At 48.0% G+C, this 19,648-nt stretch overlaps 1 protein-coding gene across 1 annotated transcript; it reads left to right on the top strand.

Annotated features, from left to right (window-relative positions):
- Positions 1-6,472: 6,472 nt before the first annotated feature.
- On the top strand, positions 6,473-7,385 carry LOC123049648 (E3 ubiquitin-protein ligase SINA-like 10). Its single transcript, XM_044472546.1, has 2 exons — positions 6,473-6,538; positions 6,690-7,385. The coding sequence occupies exons 1-2, from the start codon at positions 6,473-6,475 to the stop codon at positions 7,383-7,385; spliced, it is 762 nt and encodes a 253-aa protein (XP_044328481.1).
- Positions 7,386-19,648: the final 12,263 nt, after the last annotated feature.

Raw genomic sequence — 19,648 nt, 5'->3', positions numbered from 1 at the left:
AAGGAAGGAAGCTGTCGAGGCAATGAAGCACCCAAAGTTTTTGTGCAGTTCCACCAAAATCGAGCATCCCTGTTGGCACATATATTGAGAGAGTGAGATTACTGTAATAGTGGGACTAGTTGATGAAACATACACTAACAAATAGAAGCACCCTCATTATCTTAATGGGTAAAGTTAGCATTCCCTCCCTGCTCCACCACATGATTCACCTCCATAGACAAACATACACACGTACATGATTCAGCATAGGGTGCTACTAAAGATTTGTTTAACTCCGACAGGAAAATTAGGCAGCAATAAATTAGTGGTACTTAAGTACTCCTAATTAATTAAGTGAGACAGCAGAAGTGGAAGGGCTCCCTGGAGGATCGTCTCACATGTAAGGTAGTCGTTGCCGGAGCCCTTGAATGGCCTCGACTGAGGCCTCTGGCTTCAGCAAGATCGCCTTGGCACTGTTTACTCTTCTTCTTCTTCCTCTTCATGCTCTGTTTCTCATTCTCCTCACCAGTTGGTGAAACCAAGTACATGATTGGCCTTCTATTTCAGAATTGGTTTTGTCAGTGAGGGAGTACAAGTGTACTAGTAAAAAATAGCATTATTTTCTCATGGCAGTCGCAAAATAGAGATGAACACATGCATTAAATATCATTCTTACCTAAAGGAAGGTTATGGTGCCAATATGGATGATGAGGATTGGAACACAGATCTCCCTTTGTGCAGTTCCACCGAAATGAACCAACTGTTCCATTCTGACATTCCAGTTAAACAGCACAAAAGTCACTTCTTTTAAGAAGAGTTTTGTGCAGTGCACCAAAAGGTCACAACAGCAACCAGGTGAAATGGATATCCCTGTTTGCACAAAAAGCTACAGAGGAAACAGTCAGAGTCTCAAACAATTACAGGCAAAAACATTTGGCTAAACTTGTCATGGCTTATAACAGTGGCATGGCTTCATTTTTACCAGGGGCATTAGATTAAGAACAGCTAAATATTTGGTATAAGGGCATGGGACAGTGGGTGCACCAGCAGTCCAGCACCATGTACCTAAACAGGGGCATAAAGTGGTGATTCATAGTTTGTTGCCCCGAGAAACAAACATCCAAGAAACATATCTGGGTTGGTCCCATTTTTGTTCACTCTAGCCACCTACTCCTATGTGTGGATAGCAAATCTAGTCCTGGTCATACCACTGTGTACAGCGTTACCCCTATATTTCCCTTTTCGACCAAGAGACCGGTTGGATGACCAGTCTGTACTACTTTCACCCCCTTTCCTTCCTGTTTGTACCAAGTCCGATGTACTACATACACAGTACTAAATTCCCCCACCCCCACTTTATTTCTTGTTTGAACCAAGTACAAGATTCGACTCCATGAAGTAGCTTTACCTCTAACAATAGAAGAAAAAAATAGGTGACGTTGGACCATCCGATCGAGAGGGGCTGAGAGGTAGAAAATGATGCACATGCAGCGACGTAGCGAGCTGGGGAAGTAGAGCTAAGGCGGTTTCGAAGGAAGATATACCTGAAGGTCGTCGGGATGTGGATAGGTGGGCGGCGGGAGGCCGGATCCGCCCACACTAGGGCAACGACGAAGGGATCGGAGGACCTCCCGCGCCGGCGCTCGGCCAGAGATAACGGTGCGGACGGCAGTGGGTCTCCTCCCTCGCTGTCGACGACGGCCTAAACGCTGCCCCTCCTCCCCTTCACCGGCGGAGGGGGATACGTCCGGATCTGTAACCAGCGGTGAGGATAGAAAGACAGTGTTTTTTGAAGGGAGAAAGACAGTGTTACCACCCCTATCTTGTTTAGATCTGGAGAGGATGAGAGTGTGTGAATAGAGCAACCCTAGCAAGCAAGCGCGGAGGCTCCGGCCTATATATACGTAGTGGGGTAGTTTTCCTTTTTCACTCCATCAAAACAATCGTTTAAAATTGTGTACTACGTGCCAGGTCGCCTTTTTTTTAGTTGTTGATTGTTTTTTGAGATAGCTACCCGCTTGTTCCAAGTGGTGTTACGGTGTGCCAGGTCGCACTTTGTATCGTTCAAGTCTGGTACAAGTCCCTCCATTAAATGAACAACCACCCCCTCGTAAAAATTGTGAACAAGCCCACGGCTAAAATTATCGGAAACGTGGGTTGCCCCAACATGCATTATTATTTATATTTTCTACTCCCTCCGTTCCTAAATATAAGTCTTTTTTATTAGCCACACCTAAGACAAGAATTTTTTTATTAGCAGTGAACCCCACATGTCATAGACACAAAAAGTGTGGCAAGATTCCCTTAGGCAAGCCAAAGTGTGTCTAACAATTTGAGCAACTCAAGTTAGGCAAGTGTGGCAAGTGTGGGAAAAATAATGTGGCAACATAAGACAAACATAGTCACAATCCAAACAGCCCCGTAATTTTTTGTGACATGCATGAAAATTTGGCTAGTTAAATTTATAGTCAAAATTTGGCAAGGTGCATCAAATCAACACATGCAAGTATCAAAAGGGAAGTCACGGCATGCATGCATGCGTTGTACTCCCTCCGTTTCCAAATATAAGTCTTTTTAGAGATTGCAACAAGTGACTACATACGAAGCAAAATATGTCTACATACATCCGTATGTAGTAGTCCATTTGAAATGTGTAAAAAGACTTATATCGAGTGCAGTGCTTTGATGTGTCGCGTCAACTCGTACAAGACCGAGAAGTTTGATTACTACAACGCCCTCTCCCTCGCGGACTGAGCTCCGGTGCCTTAACTGCACCTGCCTTTGGCTGCATGACAGGTGGGCCAACCACCTGTTGGGCCCACCTGTCATAGACGCAAAGGCAGGAGCAGTAAGTCAATGAAGCTGCGTCCCTCCCTCGCGCATGAGCGTGGTGGCTGGCAGGACTAGTAGGAGCTTTCGCTACACGCTTCTTGACGGCGGCGAACTTGCGGATGGAGTTGACCATCATGTCGTCCATGCGAGAGGCGAAGCCGGCGTCGGCGAGGGCTACGACGCCGGCGGTCGCCAGCACCGTCTGGAAACGCTGCGCGGTGCGGGGCCGCAGGCCGGCGCCTTGGATGATTTGGCACAGCCGACTGCCGCTCGCGACCATCGCCTCCATAGGTGCTTCTGGCTTCTGGTCACTTGGTCTTGGATTGGAGTGAGCAGTGTTGCGCAGTGATTGAGAAAGAACATTTATTGTCAATCTAACCCTGCCATCCATACACCTCTTTGGTTTAGAGTTAGTTCAGGGTTAGAATCTAACTCTAACCTCTAACTGAGTTAGTAGAGTTCTCCTCGTCTCGGTTCATCGCCATCATACTTTCCCCATTTCTGTGTTTTCAGTATCCTGCGAATCAAAGAGGCCCTTAGACTGGTTTAGGTCCGGTAGTTTTTTATAAACGTGTTATGTCCAAAATTTAATGAACGTGCTCCGGTTTCTACGAAAATAATCCGGTTTCATGTAGTAATTCATTTATTTATTTATTCTTCTGCGGGGGGTTTGCATGTAATTCGTGAGGTCTGAAATGTAAAGTACCCCGGCATATGCTCCGAGTCGTGCATGCACTACGACCCAGATGCTCTATGTCCCACATGTCGGCGAAAGGGAGCACGTGGAAATAGCCTAGGAGTACATATAGGAGGATAAATGCGTGAAAAAATATGTACGGTGAAGCGTAGCTGCGGTTCGAAAAGGAGACCTAAAGTGATGACAGGTATAGGTCGCACGCACCCAACTAGTGGTAGTACTAGACATACGACTGCTTTTTCCCTAAAAAAAGAGGTACGAGTGCTCAGTACTCCTATTCTATCAACGCGAGTCCCATCTGACAACAGCGTCTGTGCTACAGCTAGCTCTTCTCCCTCGTTTCTCTCTTCTAATTCTAAACTCAGCCGACGCCCGGTGGGCGGGGTGGGGATTTGCCGATGGTCGGTTTGCTCAACTGCGGCCCCACCTCACAGTGAAAACGTTACTACTGGAATAAAAATGCCATATACTCCTATACTAATAAAACATTAAGGCCACGAGGCGATGCAGTGCTGGTTACAGGAGGCAAGAAGAAGAGATGCATCCATCGACGACGTCCACCTCCTCGACTCAGGGCGCCGGCCCACCGAACGGCGGCTAAGTAGCAGCGGCTTTCGTGGCCAGGTCGACGTGATTCTGAACAATGGCGTCCAAAGATTCCAGCCGCTGGAAGAAGGCCAACGTCTTTCTGTCCTCGCTGGCCTTGTAGTGGCCTATGTAGACGATTTCCTCGTAGACGTGGATGTGCAGGTCGACGGTTTCTTGCATGGCGAGGCGCTGCGCGACGAGCGCGGCCTCGAGGTGCACATTCTTCATCGCGACCTCCGGCAACTGCAGGGCCACCAGGGCTTGAAAGAGTTCGTCACCATGGAGGCCGATGAGGGTGGCAGGCAATGAGGAGCCTGGGCGCGCGGGCTGGAGCAGTACGGCAAGGTCGTCCGCGCGCTTCTTGACGGCGGCGAACTTGCGGATGGAGTTGACCATCATGTCGTCCATGCGAGAGGCGAAGCCGGCATCGGCGAGGGCTACGACGCCGGCGGTCGCCAGCACCGTCTGGAAACGCTGCGCGGTGCGGGGCCGCAGGCCGGCGCCTTGGATGATTTGGCACAGCCGACTGCCGCTCGCGTCCATCGCCTCCATAGGTGCTTCTGGCTTCTGGTCACTTGGTCTTGGATTGGAGTGAGCAGTGTTGCGCAGAGACTAAGGAGTAGATGGATTGGAGTGGTGGGGCGCCTTTATATGAGAATCCAAACTCTGTTGCATTCACATCGTGCTGGCTCTATTCTGCTTCTCCAATTAATTCCCTCTGCATGTAGAGTAATTTGAGGATGCATCATTGACCGTTCAACGTCTCGGGAACCGCTACCCTCTCCCTCCTTGGCATTCAAGCACCTATGGAGGCGACTGCCGCTCGCGTCTATCGCGTGTCAGGAGACGTTCCCGTCGACGACGAGGTGCCTATGGTGACTTCGTAAATTTCAAGATGATAGTACTAGTATACTCAATATTGTGCACCGCGACCAAGGCCGAGAGGAAAACGAGAGAACTACGTATTTATTTATGGTGTAGATTCACTCATTTTGCTCCATATGTACTCCGTCTCGGTGTAGTCTAGTCACTTGTTGAAATCTCTAGAAAGGCAAATACTCCTTTCTGGTTTACAGGGCTATACTAGCAAGTACTCCCTCCGTCCGAAAATACTTGTCATCAAAATGGATAAAAAAGATGTATCTAGAACTAATATACATCTAGATACATCCCCTTTTATTCATTTTGATGACAAGTATTTCCGGACGGAGGGAGTACTACAATAGTGGGCTCACATAGCAATTTTGTCTCATGCAAGAGCCTGGCTATATGCGTGCTCCAAGGTTCGCAACTGCCACGTTCGGGTTGCACTTGGCTCTTCGCCTCTTCGAGAAGACGAACAATGATGTTACTACTACTGCTTCTACAGTATCGAATCCACTGCTGCATGTCCGTCCACCGCGAGCAGGAGGAATAGCTTGTTGTAGTACTATAAGCAAAAGCATGTCCTCGTCTGCGAGCCACCGCGCGCATGGGCGAGGGAGAAGGCGTGTAGTAGTAAAATCAAGCTTCTCCTCGTTGTACGAGTTGACGCGACACATCATAGCACTGGCCCCACATGGTCGCCTCTAAACTTGGCTGAAAGACCCGCAGTGTACAATACTCCATTTGCTGCAACCTCTAACATTTACCCCACCACAAATTAAAATATATATTCCTGTCTTGACCAGATGAGCGTGCAAACTAGAATCACCAGGATGACAGGTAGGGCCAGAAGATTATTTTAATCAAAAAAATATAGCATGGAGCCGACCCCAACGATTTTAAGCTTACAGGCACGGTACACGCTATCCTAGACTACTCTACACATGAAACTGCCACACGAGCGTCCGGGCTGCGCTTGGCTCTTCGCCTCTTCGGGAAGTCGAACAAAATGATGGAGTACTACTGCAGTGGAGGAGTACTACAGTATGCTTCTGGCCATCTGACACCGATTGAACTGCTGCATGTCCACCGCGTACGGGAGGGAGAGCGTGTAGCGAACGAAAGCTTCTCCTAGTCCTGCCAGCCACCACGCTCATGGGCGAGGGAGGGACGCAGCTTCATTGACTTACTGCTCCTGCCTTTGCGTCCATGACAGGTGGGCCCAACAGGTCGGTGGCCCACCTGTCATGCAGCCAAAGGCAGGTGCGGTTAAGGCGAGAGGGCGTTGTAGTAATCAAACTTCTCGGTCTTGTACGAGTTGACGCGACACATCAAAGCACTGCACTCGATATATTTCAATAATTTGCGTTTACCGATGCATTAATTACAACGCATGCATGCATGCCGTGACTCTCCTTTTGATACTTGCATGTGTTGATTTAATGCACCTTGAAGTAGTATGAATATGTGACGGTAAAGCTTTGTAATGCCCCGGCCCTAATAAAGCGAGAGATGGTTGTGCACGAGGAGGGCGAGATCATGCAGACGGAACAGGACCCGACGATGGAGCTCTCTATGGTCTCGATGGACCTCACCTTGCTCCACTGCCCCTTGTGCCTCCGCCCCTTGAAGCCTCCAGTGTATGAGGTTCGAATACACCTCGTCCGTTCGGCTGATCGAGCAAGGTGCAGGTTTCTTGATTGATGTGTTGTTCGATTGATTTGTGCAGTGCAAGGGAGGGCACCTGGCTTGCGCGGACTGCCGCGTCGAGCGCCCCGGGAACCAGCGGCAGTGCCAGAAGTGCGAGCGCGGCGGTGGCTTCGACGTGCGGAACACGGCGGTGGACGCCGTCCTCTCCTCGGTGAGGGTGGAGTGCCCGCACGAAGGCTGTGGGCTCTACGTCACTTACCACAAGCTCGCCGATCACCAGAGCGTGTGTCCGCTCGCGCCCTGCAAATGCCCCGTGCCCGTCTGCGGCTACGAAGGCCCGCCGCCGGTGCTCTCCCACCACATCAGCACCGTGCATCCCATGCCCGTGCACAGGATCCAGTACGGCAAGGCGCTCCAGCTGCAAGTGCCACTGTCGGAGCCACGGCTCTTGCTGTTCGCGGAGGAGGACGGCCGCGCATTTTTCTTGGTCGGCGGCGTGCTCGACATCGGCGCGCCTATCGCCGTGTCGGTCGTCTGCATCAGAGCGGGGGCGTCCCCACTGCCGCACTACGTGGCCAAGCTGTGGGCGAACGGCCCGCCGGGGGAGCCCAAAGGCAGGACCGACGCCGTCAAGGTGGAAATGGAGGTGACAAGCAGCAGGGATCCCGGCGACGTCGCCGTGCAGGAGCTGACCTTCTTCACAGTTCCGCCCAAGCTGCTGGCCGGGGCTAAGCTGGTGTCCCTCCACATTCAGATTGACAAGCTCACGTCCTAAATGATTCTACAGTGCCTTCTGTTTATCTTAGTAATATGCTAATATAGGGGTTAGCTCGGTCTACTTTAGCTTAAGAGATGGTGGGTTTTGGTGGCGATGCAGCAATTACCTCGACATCAGATCAGCAGTGAAAGTAAGTTCGAACAGTCGAATGGATATTTTGTGTCTGTTGGATATAAAGATCCTTTGGGTAAGAAGTAACAGCTTATATGCTTTTTTTCGAAACGGAACAGCGATACTAGTATAATTTTTGTTGACATGCACTAATATTTTCGAAACGGACGTCGGGCTGTAGCTAGAAGGGCGGTTGGGACGCGGCATCGGCCCATACCGCGGTGACCCCCGATTGGGACGCACCGACTGTGGATTTTCTCCCTCGCCGATGTCGACCGCGTCTACGCAGAACATTGTTCCCTTCCCCCAGCTGCGGGATCAGGCCGGATATGTGACCAGCGGTGTGGCCACCGTCGTTCTATGCTTGTGAAGAGAGCAACCCAAGCAAGCAGGCTTGTAGCTTAGGCTCCTGCTAGTGTATATATAGTGGTTTTCTTTTTCTCTCCATATCAACCATTTTATATTGCGTACGTGTCATTGAAGAGTGAAATGATGGTTGCTTCTTCCGACTAACTTACTGTGTGATTTGACTGCTCCTTTAGTGGCCCCTACACGTACTCCCCCTACGTGTATGCAACAGTCACACGTACACATGGACGCAAAAACGCGCGCGACGCCCTAATGCATGCATGTCCGAGCACACGACGGAACACACACGGTCACGCTCAAGTGCTCAACCTACACGTGCATGCACACACATACTCAGCCAGGGTGAGCTAGTGACCGTATAAACACCGGAAAATGTATATATTGAGCGCAATGAGCGTATTATGAAGTCCACTGACCGTATTTTTACAAATATACAGTGACAGACAGTGTATTTATCTCGTTTGAAATTAAGCCATATTAACCGGAGAGGAGGCAGTATGGACTAGCATTACTTTGCTGTGTCCCGTCAACTTGCCGAACGAGGAGAAGCTTGCAGGACGGGAGAAGCTTGCGCGCGGTGGCTCGCAGGACAAGGAGAAACTTTTGACTAATGCAAGCTGTCCTTCGCTCAGGCGGTGGACGTGCAACAGTTAATTCGGTGTCAGATTGCCAGAAGCATACACTATACTAGTACTATTATTGTTGCACTTCCCGAAGAGGCGAACAGCCAAGCGCAAAGTTTACTAGTACTAGTACTACTACTATAGTCTATAGAGGTATGTACTATACTAGTACTAGGAACCGGATGGAGGAGCGTCTGCACTCTTATTATATTTTTAAAATGTGATAAAGCAATCTTCAACACATTTGGTTCTCTTCGAGGGTTCTCGCATGTGATAATGGAAGTTGATTGCATGGAACACTCGCCACAATTCTCGCTTAATTCTGGCTCATATCCTGTTACAAATAGGAGCGCTCGGTAATATTTCCTCTTTTTTTGTTATTCAGCATGTAAACAGGTCAGCAAACCTTGCGGCGCATCTTTGTGCGAACCGTGCTTGCTGCACTTTGAATGTGGCCGAGAGCTGGCTTGATGAAACACCTCGCTTCCTACTTCTTTTTTTGCGGGGTACCTCGCTTCCTAGTGACCAGTGTCTTGGCTGATCGTCCTAAGAATGCTTATATATGAATAAAGCTCTCTCATTTACCCGCAAAAAAGATTAAGCCATATTAACCGGAAAGGAGGGAGTATGGACTAGCACTACTTGTTGGTGTGTCCCGTCAACTCGCAGAACGAGGAGAAGCTTGCAGGACAAGGTGAAGCTCGCTTACGCCTTTTGACTAATGCAACGTACCCTCGCCCAGGCGGTGGACATGCATCAGTTCATTCGGTGTCAGATTGCCAGAGGCATACACTGTAGTACCGAACATGCGGAGTACCATCATTGTTCGACTTCACGAAGAGGCGAAGAGCCAAGCGCAAGGTTTAGTAGTACGAGTAGTACTACTACTAGAACCGCATGGTGGAGCCTCTGTACTCTTATTTTTCTTAATCTCTGATAAAGTACACATTTATTCCGGAGAAGGGCGGAAAACGGCAGCCCAACATGTAATGATGATATCGATCAACCATGCTCGAATATATCTTGGCCTCCGTGCGAGCCCGTCTGTGTGTTCTCGCTCCTCGTCTCTCTCAAGGAACGGCGGGTTGGCCATTTTGCCGTCAATTGAGATCGGTTTGCTCACACTCCGGTCCCACATGTCAGTGATATGCCAAGAGGAGGTGCGTTGACCGACTGGCCATACGCGTACTTGGTTTTGCACCTTCATACTACTCCTCCCTCCGTCACAGTTTACAGGGCGCGCTTCATTATGATGCATTTCTCTCAATGCATTTCCACCACCAGAGAGACTTTAGACGCGTTTGGTTTAATGCTCAATTAATTAGGGCGTGGTAACCGCAATTTTCTCTCGATGTAGTACTACGGAGTGGAGTAAGTGCATGCATGTGTGTACCCGGGGTGGAAGCACTGCATGCATGTGTGTACGCATTATTTCCTCTAGTAATAGACGCCGTGCTATAACTACCAATGCTATTTTTCAGGCCGATCGCTAGTCGCCTTGGTCCCAGAGATTTTCTCTTTTTCTGAAGCGCGCTCTATAAACAGTGACGGATGGAGTAGTATGAGCGGATTCAAAGAAGAGCGTATTGATGGTTGCTTCTTCCGAGCAACTTACAGTGGGAAAGGTGGGGCTTATGATTTGACTGCTCATTACTCACTATTAATGCGGCGCAACGACCGGTCTGAGTCTCCCATGCGGCTGTGCACTACCCCCTCGGTTCTTAAATATACTCCGGAGTATTTGTCTTTCTAGAGATTTCAACGAGTGACTACTCAAATATTTGTCTTTTTAGAGATTCAAATGGACTACTACATACGGATGTATATAGACATATTTTAGAGTGTAGATTCACTCATTTTGCTCCGTATGTAGTCACTTGTTGAAATCTCTAGAAAGACAAATATTTAGGAACGGAGGGAGTACACATACGAAGCAAAATGAGTGAATCTACACTCTAAAATATGCCCATTTGAAATTTGTAAAAAGACAAATATTGTTGATGACAGTTGCGACGACAAAAAAGAAGCATATTCCTTGTCCTAAGGGAAGATAACAACACGGTTGTGTTTGTCTAAAACGGTGTGAGGACGAGATTGCAATATGGAAAGTACGCCGGACGAGCTACGTTTTGTGCAAAGAACTATGGAAGATCCACATGCAGCGACGTGGGAAGACGGGCAGTGGAGCAAGGCCGGAGGGGATACCTGGAGGTCGTCGGGATGTAACTAGGTGAGCGGCGGCGGGCGGAATCTGCCCATACTGCGGCAGCGAGCAGGTGGCGTAGGCCCTACCGCGCCGGAGCTTGGTCAGAGAGAACGGCGTGTACCGCAGATCGGGACGTGCTGCCTCGGCGCCGTCGAACGGAGAAACGATGCACGTCCTCCCTTTCCGCCGGCGGACGGGATGCGGCCGGATCAGTGACCAACGGTGAGAGAGAGAGAGAGGCCACCGCAGCCTTGTGTGAGATACTCTGAAGAGAGACAAACCAGGCAGGGAGGCTCCATTGTATATAGTGGAGCGGACTACCTTTTTCTCCATAAAAATCGTTTTATATTCTGTGTACGTGCCATTGAGCGATATAACTTTATCTAAAAATAACGCGCCAACGCATCAAGTCGAACTTTGTTTCGTGCACGCGTGGTACACGACCTCCGTAGGTAAACAACCGCTACACGCGTTCAAATTAGCACGTGGGCTGCCATTTCGTACAGAAATGAGCTCCATCGTGTACCCGCGCGGGTGTGGCTGGGCACGAAGCGTGAGTACGTGCACGGTGCACCTATTCTCTTCTTGTATACGTACACCACCTACGTGGGGTTGTGTGATAGAGATACAAACGTACAGAGATATAGTGTGTGGGTTCGTGAGAGTTTTTTTGGAGAGTGGTCAATCAAAAAATGTAACATATGCAATATGTGTGAAATAGAGTCCTGGATATATCATATATATAGAGGGGGTGATCCACGAGAAGAGAGTGGAGGTATCATCGACTTGAGGTGTCCATAGAATCGAGAGAGGGATGATGTGTGTGTGTGCGCGCGCGGTCGATAAAGAGTGCCATCGAATTTGTGTGTGCCCACGTCAAAGATATAGAGTGGCTGGCCTACTAGAACGAGAGAGGGGACAGGTGCAGTTTGTCTCTGTGGCATGGATACCTACCTACAGCGCTCGACTATCGGTGTGTGGTGGTGGGGTGGGGGAGGGAGGCCTAATTAACTATAGAGGTACAATGGCTGGTATATGTGTGGAGGAGGAGAGAGGCCTACCTCGTGTATTAAGGGAGATTGATCTACCTCATGTATTAAGGGAGATCGATCGGCATCCATGCATATGTGTAGGAGAGGAATAAGGTTGGGAGAGATAGAGCTAGAGTGCTGGAGGGGGTGGTAGTGGAGTTGCTTCTAACAAATGGTGGGATAGGCTTGCTAGACAACCGGAGGGCACGCCTGCAATATCAATAAGAGAGGGGATGGCTGCCTGTCTGTGCACGTGCGTGTGAGAGACGGGTCAGGAGGCATGCACGAATGATGAGGGGGGACGATATGGCTGTGGTAAGCAGACATAACTACATAGGAAGATCAATCGTCCTTTGTCAGAGAAAGGAGAGACATAACTTGTGAGGTACGTCGATCGATGGGGGGGAATAGTTAAAGTCGACCTAGGTATATGTTGGGAGATCGATCGGTATACATGCATGTGTGTGTTAGAAGCAAATGAGGCACGGGGAGAAGGATAGAGAGAGAGGGATGCATCTAGGAGGTGGTGCGAGAGTCATACTATATCGAGGGGGAAGGAGTGTGCGAGTACGAGATCGATGAAAAGAGTGGTGGGAGTGAGGCATGGACGGTGATAAGAGAAGAGGGGAAGCTTGTGTTTGTGCTAGGCACACCTGGCTAGAGAGGCATATCGATCGATGTGTGCCGTAAAGAAGGAGCTGGGGGGGCCTACACACACCGTGGGTGAACGACCTAAAGTGAAAAGACGAATTTGCGCGATGGAGCTAGAGAATGCTGAGGGAGGGTGAGAGGGATGCGGGCGTCTGCATGCACGAGAGAAAGTTAGCGCTAGCTAGCTACAAAGATAAGAGGATTGTGTGGGTGTAAAAGACGAATAGAGATCATACTTCATTATAAAAAGCGAATTCGGATATTTGAAGAATTTATCATAGTGTTTTAAACCGACGCATGTGTGAATATATATAACGGTGATACACATGGTGTGGTTATGAACATGTTATACTACATATAATATATTTTATCTCTACTCTTATAAAAAACGGAGTTGTTGATGATGGTGCCATCCTGCAATATAGGCCGTCCGATTTATATCTGACGGATAGGAAGGAAACTATGGCAATTTTGAAAAAAGATACCCACACCCCTCTCCATATTTGCAAATTAGGCCTCCCCTTGATCATGTTGATGTTCTGTGGAACGCATGGGCATCTTGCTAGTACTACGTATAACATATAGAACATTGATCATAATTTGGGCTAATGTGTGGCTTTTGCAGCTCAGGTCTAAATACTTGTCATAATGTAGGGGGCGGGCACTATACTATGTGTGATAAACACGGTGTACACGTATGGAACATGGTTTAGATTATGAATATATAGTTAGTACATCAAATGTACTATTATTTGGAATCAACATCAAGTGTATTAAAAAAAGTAGAATTCGAGTTCATGTAGTACACATAGTTCATATCTATCTCTATAGTAATCATGTGGTGTGTTATTAAGGTAATACACGAATGATGGTTGAAGTTGGCAACAATCATGATTGTAGATTGTTATTGAAATAGAGAAACGAATTCAAATTCAGTTCGAATTGCAGCGGTAGTATAGACATTTGGAATGCACTAAAATGTTGGTATGAGTAGGTTACATGCATTATACAGCAAGCGAAAAAATTTAATTGGACATAACATGGATTCATACTACCGAATAGCATTTAATTGCACTAAATTGTTGGTATGAGTAGCTTTAAATAGCATTTTTATAGTAAAACGGGGCAAGACTCTCTCTTTGTGTGGTGTGAATAGTTTTATTTTTTTCGTTTTATTTTTGGTTGAGGGAAGTGTGAATTGATTTGGTACGTACAAGTACAATATTACATGTTAGGCTTGTCCCTAAAATTCAACCCGCGCCTTGTTATATCCCGAAAATTCAGATATCGTGCTCCCAAAACTGGCGCCTTCACAACCCGCGGCTTGCTATCCTGAAATTACAACGCGCGCGAAAACTCCCTCCAGCTGCCAAATCCCGACACGCGAAATCCCCCATCTAACCCTGAGCCGAAAGGGCCTCTAGTTCAAATCGGTGGGGGGGGGGTACTTTTGTAACACACCCTACATTTTGGACAAGCGCGTCCCTAAGTCATGGTTCACCCCTCCCATCGCCTCCTCTTTGCCACTCGAAATCCCAGGCCGCCATAACCTCTCCGCTCCAGCCGCGAAACCCCACCCTCCTCCGTCCGCCACCTCACCGCTGCCCAGCCGGAGCCTCTTCCCCGACAACGTCGTCCACCGCAACAGCTCGACGTCCCACGTCCACCTCCCCGGATGAGGATCCGTCGTCCATCTTGTCGTCCCGCCGGTTCAGCCGCCCCGTCCTCCACCTCAAAGGAGCTGCTCCGACGATCGCCTCATCTATCGCGGCTGCTCCATCCCCACAGCGCAGCCTTAACCTGCTCCACCGGAACCGCAACATCCTCACCGACTCCTCGGACGAAGCCGAGGCCTACTCGGCGCCAACAAAGAGGTTGTACACTCATCGCATCGCACCTTCTCCTTAGCTCGACCTCCGGCGCCGACGGTGCTCCATCCCGCACCCCCATGGAGCGGCTACCTTGAAGCCGGCGCCGCGGGTGACATCTCCATGGCGGCTCTCCCCCAGTGTGAGGCCCCTTCGGCGCGGCGTCCATACCAGCTGGATCTGCTACTGCTGCTCCGGCTCTCGCTCGCTCGCGCTGCTGCTGCTGCTCCGGCTCTCGCTCGATCGCTCGCCCAGCTGCTGCTGCTCCGGCTCTCGCTCGCTCGCTCGCGCTGCTGTTGCTGCTCCGGCTCTCGCTCGATCGCTCGCTCGCTCAGCTGCTACTGCTTCGGCTCTCGCTCGCTCGCTCGCGCTGCTGCTGCTGCTCTCCCCCTCGCTCGTGATGCTGCTCTGCTCCGATTTAGCTACACTTCAGTCGACTGAATCGACTTTTGGGTCAGTCGATTTTCAGGGGGTGGGGGGGCTCGCCGAAGTTAAGGAAGAACCACCCGCAGCAGGGACGGGGGCTCGCCAGAGAGGTACCCCACTATCTATCTTAGGGTTCAGGGTGGGGGCGGGGGGCCTATAGGGCTGGCCGGGGTGACGGCGGACCGGTGGTGGGGAGTTGTTTCGGGGCGGCGAGGTGGCGCTGGGGCCGGCGGTTCGGCTGGTGGTGGCTGGCGGTTCATGGGGGTGCAGGTTGAAGATGAACTGCAGGCCCTCCCTAAACTACATGGCAAGTGTCTCTCAGCTACCATTGCGTTCAGTTTCGACAGGAAGATTCAGATTCCACAGTAAATTTCAGTTTCGACAGTTAAGTTCGGAGTCCACAGTTTTTACGTCATCTGTTGTAGTCAGGTGGTTTTTGGTGATGTAAATTTTACATCTATTTTACATCATCTATTGGAGATGCTATTAGAATCCCACTTGATATTGACGATGTCTGTCTTGTGGTGCTTCAGCCTTGACGTCTTAGGCTCAACGGGGCTGCTCCAACAACAGAACGATCCACCACAACAAAGCAGTGCCCTGGATGCCGTCTATAGATTCCTCAAATCTTCCTCCACGCCTCCGATAGCCACCTCTGCCTCAATTGCTTGAGCGACCAACTCAATGATGTTGAGGTCGACACGGCTACGGCAAAGAGGTTGTACACTTGTTGCATCACTTATTACTATACATTCATGTCGATCCATTAGGGCTATTTTGGTTCGACGAAAAAACATAGCAATAGGGACTTTTCCAATGGCACTCTACTATTCAATTATTCATGTTTGTTGAAAGGAATGAAGCAAAACATCCACCTGGACGTACTTTTCAAAATCCTATGCATGAAAACAAGACCAAGTGCATTAGTGGCAGAATAACATTCTAACTATACATGCTTTCATATGGTTTCACTTTATTTTGGCCATGTTTCTTTGCATTCCTCTGCTCTTCCAATTCCTGTAAACCAAACACCCAAGTTGACAGAAATCCTGTGTTTACAAATGCTCTGTTTACCATGTGCATTCCTATCCTATTCCGGTGTTTTTCCTATCCCTGCGTTTTTAGAATCATGCAAGCCAAATGAGCCCTTACAGAATTACTTCAGTTACAGGTAGGTGTCGAAGGGAACTTTGTGTGGTTTGTCCTGCTCCTGCCGCGACGTCGTCCACCTCACCTGAGGTGCTCCATCGACAGAAACATCCACCAAACCAGACATCACGACTCCTGACCGTCTTTCGCCGCCTCAGATCTCCTTCCCTGCCGCCGGCACCCACCGCAACGGCATCACCATCATCGACTCAGCAGATGAACCTGAGGAGTACACGGGTCCACAAGAGAGGTCGCACTCTTTTGATTCTGCTTATGTTATGCATTGCTTAAAATTACCTGCTACTTTATCGTCCTGTTCACCTCTTGGACTCCAAGTCAGGTCCAAATTAATGTTCAAACTTGAGTTCTAAATTAGTTGTGGGGCACATATCGAGGAAGCAATGAATAGTATCTCTGTCTAATATCTGGTTCACCTAGGGTATGCCTATGTTGTTCATCTTGGGTGGGAAACAAATAGTAAAGCAATCATCATCTGTCTTTTTATTAAATTAAAGCAATCATCAGCCTGCTATCATTATTTTTGGATCCATCCACTGGTTGTTACCATCACTCTAAATTTCTGCATGCTCTCCTTACATAATCTCACCATATTTTTTTCGTATGCATGTCAGATATTGTACACAGTCATGCTGAACATGTAGAGAAAAAGAGAAGAGTTTTGCGCGGCAATACAATGTCATGCAGACATCGCTCCATGGTGGGTTCAATGGCAAACCCTCCCCACCCCTCTCCAGATTGTAATCCAGAGGAAGATATCTGTTCTGAGGCGGATTCAGACGCCGCTGACCACTCCTATTTACCCCCCAAGGTGTTTGCTCTACCTTGGCATGATGATGTTAGTCATATCATGCATATGTTGCCTTGCAGTGCCTACTTTTGACATCATATATGTCATCTGCTTAGTTTAGACATGTTCTTGCCACCTGTTTAGTTTCTATCATATATGGGAATTATGCAGTCTCATGTCTTTTAGCCAGCCATAATATATGTGAAATGTGCAATGCCATCCTGTTTAACCAGGCATCATATATTTGAATGATATCTTGCCCATCCTTTTCTTCATTACATTTCCATTTGTCGACAATGTTTGTACATTAAACTACTCTTCCTGTGAATCAGCCATTTGGGTGGGAGATTGAAAAATCTGGAGTGAAAACAAGGCCTTCAGAGCAGACAGTGCTACCTGTCGAAGCAGATCTCTTGTTGGGTCCCGATAGCTCCTCAGAGATGGATTCAGAGACAGATGACCAGTCCTATTCCCCCACCGAGGTGTATGCTCTAACTTGGCACGGCGTTTTAGTTATTCATCATATCTTTGAATTATGTTATGCTATGCTATCCAGTTTAGATAGACATCATATATGTGAAATTATGTCATGCTATCCGTTTTAGTTAAACAATATACATGTCAACTATTTCATGTCCTCTTTTTTCCACACTATCTATTGCATCTGTCTCTCATACAATGTCTGTACATTCAACTATGTTTCCTGTTTATCAGCCATTTGAATTGGAGCGGGTGATGCCAGCATCTAGCGGACTAAAAACACGGTCTTCAAATAAAACAGTGCTACCTCTTGGTGGAGATAGCACCCCGGTTGTACATGCACGAGAACCAGCCCTACCACACATAACCCAAACTCTCGCAGATTGTACCCCTACTGCGATGGACAGAGAACCAGCTTCACCCAATCTAACCCCAACCCCAGCAGATAGTAACCCAGTTCCTGTTGACACAGCACCATCTCCACCACAGAGCTCCCAAACAAGAGCAGTTAGTAAGGCAGCTCCAGTGCCCAAAGGGCCAGTACTACCACGGCGAACCCCAACTCCACCAGTTAGTACGCCTATTCCTGTGGAGGAAGCACAACCAGCTAGTCGTACTTTAGCATCTATCGCATTTGATGTTGTTAAATCGTATGTGCGTATCTTCCCATCTTGGAAATATTATACTGAAGATGAAGGAAAATGCCAGTTGCAGGTGTTTGTCCAGGAGTTATGTGTAAGTAATGTTATTCATGGCAATTACTTTGCTTTGTCCCATACATCCTACCTCCATGATGGTTATAATACAGCAAATTTTCCCATTTTTCTCTATAGAGAAGGACCGATTTGGAAACTCAGGATGAGGTAACCTGTGCTAATACCTCTGCTATCTTCAAGAATGCTTGGTGGCAGTATCGGAATTACCTGAAGAAAACGTACTTCACCGGCAAAGAAACTCATCAAATTCCCTTACGTTCTCCTGAGACACATTTACTGGACGATGACTGGGAACGCCTTGTTCTGTACTGGTCCCGAACCAAGAATGTGGTAAGGTCTATGAGCTCATTTTCTATTTTTAAGTACTATATTCTTGCGTCTTACTGTACTCTGTTCATGTAGAACAAGTGCCTAAACCTGAAGAACAACTGTTCTAATTTAAGATTCCATTGCTATCATAGTTCCAAAAAGCGCTAGGCGTTAATTGTGCGTTTTGCCACCGCCTTGCGCTTTACTGACCAAAGCGCATGCTTATGCGCAGTTATGCACAGATTAAGCGTAGTTATGCGCAATGCGTTTCGCCAACGCCTAGAGCCTAGGCGCGCTTAAGCGCTCGCTTAGGCGCGCCTTTTTTAACTATGATTGCTATCGTGCATACTGCTTTGCTCTTGTATCACTGTATTTACTCATACAAACTTATTTTTAAATTGAAGGATCCAATCGAAACTCCAATGGCACAGCAGGTATGTTCACGCATGTTTCTTTAACAGGCTTGCTCTTATCAATAGCTCTGTTGATTTCAATTTCAATTGTGTATACAGTTGACTTCTCATATCATGCACATTACTAGCATCACAACAAAGCAAATAGTGTTGTTGTACATGTAGACCCGTGGTACCCATCTGAAATCTTGTTGTGCCGTGTAGTTTCCCACGCTTTGTATTCTTTCACTGCTGCTTTGTCTTGAACTGATATGATTTGAACCGTGTCTCTATTTTGATTTGGCAAGACAATGCAGTGACCATAGGACATAGATATATGTTTGTTTGATGCTTTTATTATGTACTAGTACTTGGCAATAGAAGACTTGGTAGTTTAATCCTGTCCACCTTACTAATGAACTGGTTCACCGAAATGAGTTTCATATACTAGTACATGCTAAACTGTTATGTGTCTGCTTGTTTCTTCTTTTAGAATGCTGACAGAATATTGGGGAAGAGTGCCTTATTAAGCAATGGTAAAGGAAGTAATGCAGATAAGGTTCAGGATAGTGACACATCCTTGTTGGTCTCCAACAAAGCTGATAAAACAGCTAAGGAAGACTATCTCGAAGACAGTGAGACAACCCCAAAGTCCTGTCTTGGTTTAGTGTTGGAGTTACTGGCCACTACCGCTTGCACAAGCTATTCAAACTCACTGTCTGAATCAGTTCGGTTTCTTGAGTCTCAACTACAAGCTGAAAGACATCGATCAGCTGTGCTGCGACAAGAAGCGGAAGGACTGCGGAAGTCCCTGGAGCATTCAGATGCATACTTTCTGGTGCAACAGCAAGCGTTGGAGGATTTTAGCGCCAAACAGGACAAAGCTAATAAGCTTGCTAAGCTTATTGCCAGCATGGTGGATACCACGTTTCTTGAGCTCTTCTGAAGTTGTTTCAGTTATGCTCTTGTTTTGCTGCCGCGTTTATTTGCACTGGTGGCCAATTTTGACGGCCAGTGTATGTAATATGCTGCTTTGTTCCCTATATTTGCACTGGTGGCGAACTTTGATGCCCAGTGGATGTAATATGTGTAATAGCGGTAATAGGCTAGCGTTAATTTCT

The sequence above is a fragment of the Triticum aestivum genome, chromosome 2D (assembly GCF_018294505.1).
Source record: "Triticum aestivum cultivar Chinese Spring chromosome 2D, IWGSC CS RefSeq v2.1, whole genome shotgun sequence".
In the NCBI taxonomy this organism is placed as follows: Eukaryota; Viridiplantae; Streptophyta; class Magnoliopsida; order Poales; family Poaceae; genus Triticum; species Triticum aestivum.
The sequence above is the reverse complement of the archived record's forward strand: the minus strand, read 5'-3'. Positions and strand labels throughout refer to the sequence as shown.